The sequence below is a fragment of the Brassica oleracea genome, chromosome C2 (genome assembly GCF_000695525.1).
Source record: "Brassica oleracea var. oleracea cultivar TO1000 chromosome C2, BOL, whole genome shotgun sequence".
In the NCBI taxonomy this organism is placed as follows: Eukaryota; Viridiplantae; Streptophyta; class Magnoliopsida; order Brassicales; family Brassicaceae; genus Brassica; species Brassica oleracea.
This window is the reverse complement of record NC_027749.1, coordinates 11,009,327-11,011,785: the sequence shown is the minus strand read 5'-3', so window position 1 is coordinate 11,011,785 and position 2,459 is coordinate 11,009,327. Positions and strand designations below refer to the sequence as shown.

The window sequence follows — 2,459 nt, the reverse complement described above, 5'->3', positions numbered from 1 at the left end:
AATGACTAAGTACCCAAGGGAAGAGTTTATGCAGGTATAAGGGAGTTGGACGAGTGGACGGGGAGCTGGGCAAAGCTACCTCGCAGCTCGATCAGCTGGAACGGAGCAGCAAACCTCAAGTAAAGTGGTTCAGCTCAACTAGCTGGGTGAGCTAGCTAAGACAGCTAAGTCAGCTGGGACAATGAGCTAACAAGCTCCGGGAATGTGGCAAAGGTATGATCTGTCAATGTTGCATAGATCTAGATAGAATGGCTTAGGGGAACAGAACCTCTGATTGTATGACTTGGTCTAGGTTCAGGATTGACCTTGGAGCTAGCTGGCAGTTGTGTTTACTGACCAGTAGCCGAGGTGATCTGATCAGACAAGTGTTAGATTGGTTTTAGACCAATGGTTAAGTAGATACTATTCCGCTGTGCATAAGTTGAAGGATCTAGCTAGGGAATGACTAAGGTAGTCTTGAGCTAGGATCTGAGTTATCCCTCGCCAATGGGCGATATTTTAAATAAAGGGCAAAATTTTTAGAGGTTCGGTCCGGGTATGGACTGAGCGACGTGAGGCATCGACCGCGGCCTAGTCGGCCGGGATCGGGTCTTACAGGCTTGCGATAAAGGAGAGTTCTTCTCCGAACCGTCCAAATATCGTCGCCTGATTGGAAGACTCGTGTACTTAACAGTGACCAAGCCAGACCTCAGCTACGCAGTGCATACACTTGCACAGTTCTTACAAGCTCCACGCCTCCACCACTGGCATGCTGCACTACGGGTAGTACGATATCTAAAGAATGCACCAGGTCAGGAAGTCTTCTTGAGCGCAAAGAATGATCTCACATTAACTGCTTACTGTGATTCGGATTGGGCTGCTTGCCCCTTAACACGGCGATCTCTTACTGGCTATGTCGTCTTACTTGACAACTCTTTGGTTTCCTGGAAAACAAAGAAGCAACAGGTAGTATCAAGATCATCAGCTGAAGCTGAAGACAGGTCCATGGCCATGACATTGTGCGAAGTCAAATGGATCATGGAACTCATGCGAAGTCTTGGGATTCGTCAACACTCTCCGACCTTATTATACTGCGACAATCAAGCTGCACTCCACATAGCTGCCAATCCTATCTTCCACGAAAGGACGAAACATATCGAAGTTGATTGTCATTTCATTCGTGATGCTATTTTCGCTGGCTTGATAGTAACAAGATACGTGAAGACTACGGAACAGCTTGCCGATATACTGACAAAACCACTTGGTCGTCATCAGTATCATTACTTGTTGGGCAAGATGGGCGTTCGAAATCTTTACGCTCCATCTTAAGGGGGAGTATTAGAGATAAGCTTGTAATTAGAGATAAAGATCACATAATGTTTAGATAGATCTTATCATTCGGGTATCTAGGATTCGAGTATATCTCATATATCTCCCAACTTGTATAAGAGAGGAACATTGGTTCATGAAGAACACAACACAAGAATACACTTTGACACAATCCTAAGTCCTAAAATCTCTAAGCAATCTTTCTACTTTCGTCCTCTAAGAATAACTTTTTTTTTCATAATCTTATCTAAACTATTCATGATGATTATCCAGGTCAACATCCATGCCTTGGGTTGTCCAAGTCGACCCCGTGTTATTGTCCACTTAAATTCAGCAGTCACATAACTTAGTATCCAGTATATGACTACTTATACCATTTTCTGTACTATTTCGAGATTAGTACATCAATTACTACATATAATTGATACATCTTCTGGTATTTTTCATAACAAGTTCGAAGACATTCTCAAACCAGTCAGCAATACATCTTCATTCACTAGTTAACTTTCGTCCACCTTGACTGATTGTTGAACACTGCCTTTAATAAAAGTATTTTTGAAGTTTAACAGAGAAACACATAACATGTAGCTGTCGAAAAACGTATATTCACTATCAAAATATTTCTTCAAATCATCGCTGGAACATAAATTGTACCACTAAAAACAATTTTCAGTTAATCTAATTTTTTTTCTCATAAACTGACAAACGTGCATTTCCACCCTAACTAAAATTACCTAAAATGCAGTACCTAAAATTACGTGATATTTTCAGTTTTAGATTTTTTTTTTAAAGCTTACCTAAAATGCAGTAGTTTTAATGTCTGAAACAATTATCAAAAATAGGTTTTGGTTGTAGAAAATCTTTAAAAATCTAGAACACAAGAAGACACACGTTTAGTAAAATATCATCGTACAATTGTATACGATTCTAGAATCTAATAATGATATCTAAGCACCATGGTAGAACTATACGTAGATGATGTTAGAAGTTCTAGATCTTTTGTAAAATAGGTTTAGGGGGTATAAATATCTCTTAACACTTTTATGTGTAACTAAATTAAAAAAAAAAGAATCAGAGTAAACCCAAGCAATAAAATAATGTTGTTCTATGTTCATATATATTATCTCAAAAGTTTCTAAAATTTTGCTTAA

At 39.1% G+C, this 2,459-nt stretch overlaps 1 protein-coding gene across 1 annotated transcript; it reads left to right on the top strand.

Annotated features, from left to right (window-relative positions):
- The first annotated feature begins 1 nt into the window (after window position 1).
- LOC106323424 (uncharacterized mitochondrial protein AtMg00810-like) lies at window positions 2-1,308 on the top strand. Its single transcript, XM_013761555.1, has 2 exons — window positions 2-34; window positions 598-1,308. The coding sequence occupies exons 1-2, from the start codon at window positions 2-4 to the stop codon at window positions 1,306-1,308; spliced, it is 744 nt and encodes a 247-aa protein (XP_013617009.1).
- Window positions 1,309-2,459: the final 1,151 nt, after the last annotated feature.

Excerpts from the sequence above, each read along its gene's own strand:
- LOC106323424 (XM_013761555.1), top strand. The coding sequence starts at position 2 with ATGACTAAGTACCCAAGGGAAGAGTTTATGCAG. Across the intron at positions 35-597 it reads CAAGGGAAGAGTTTATGCAG|GCTTGCGATAAAGGAGAGTT; the intron begins GTATAAGGGAGT and ends CGGGTCTTACAG.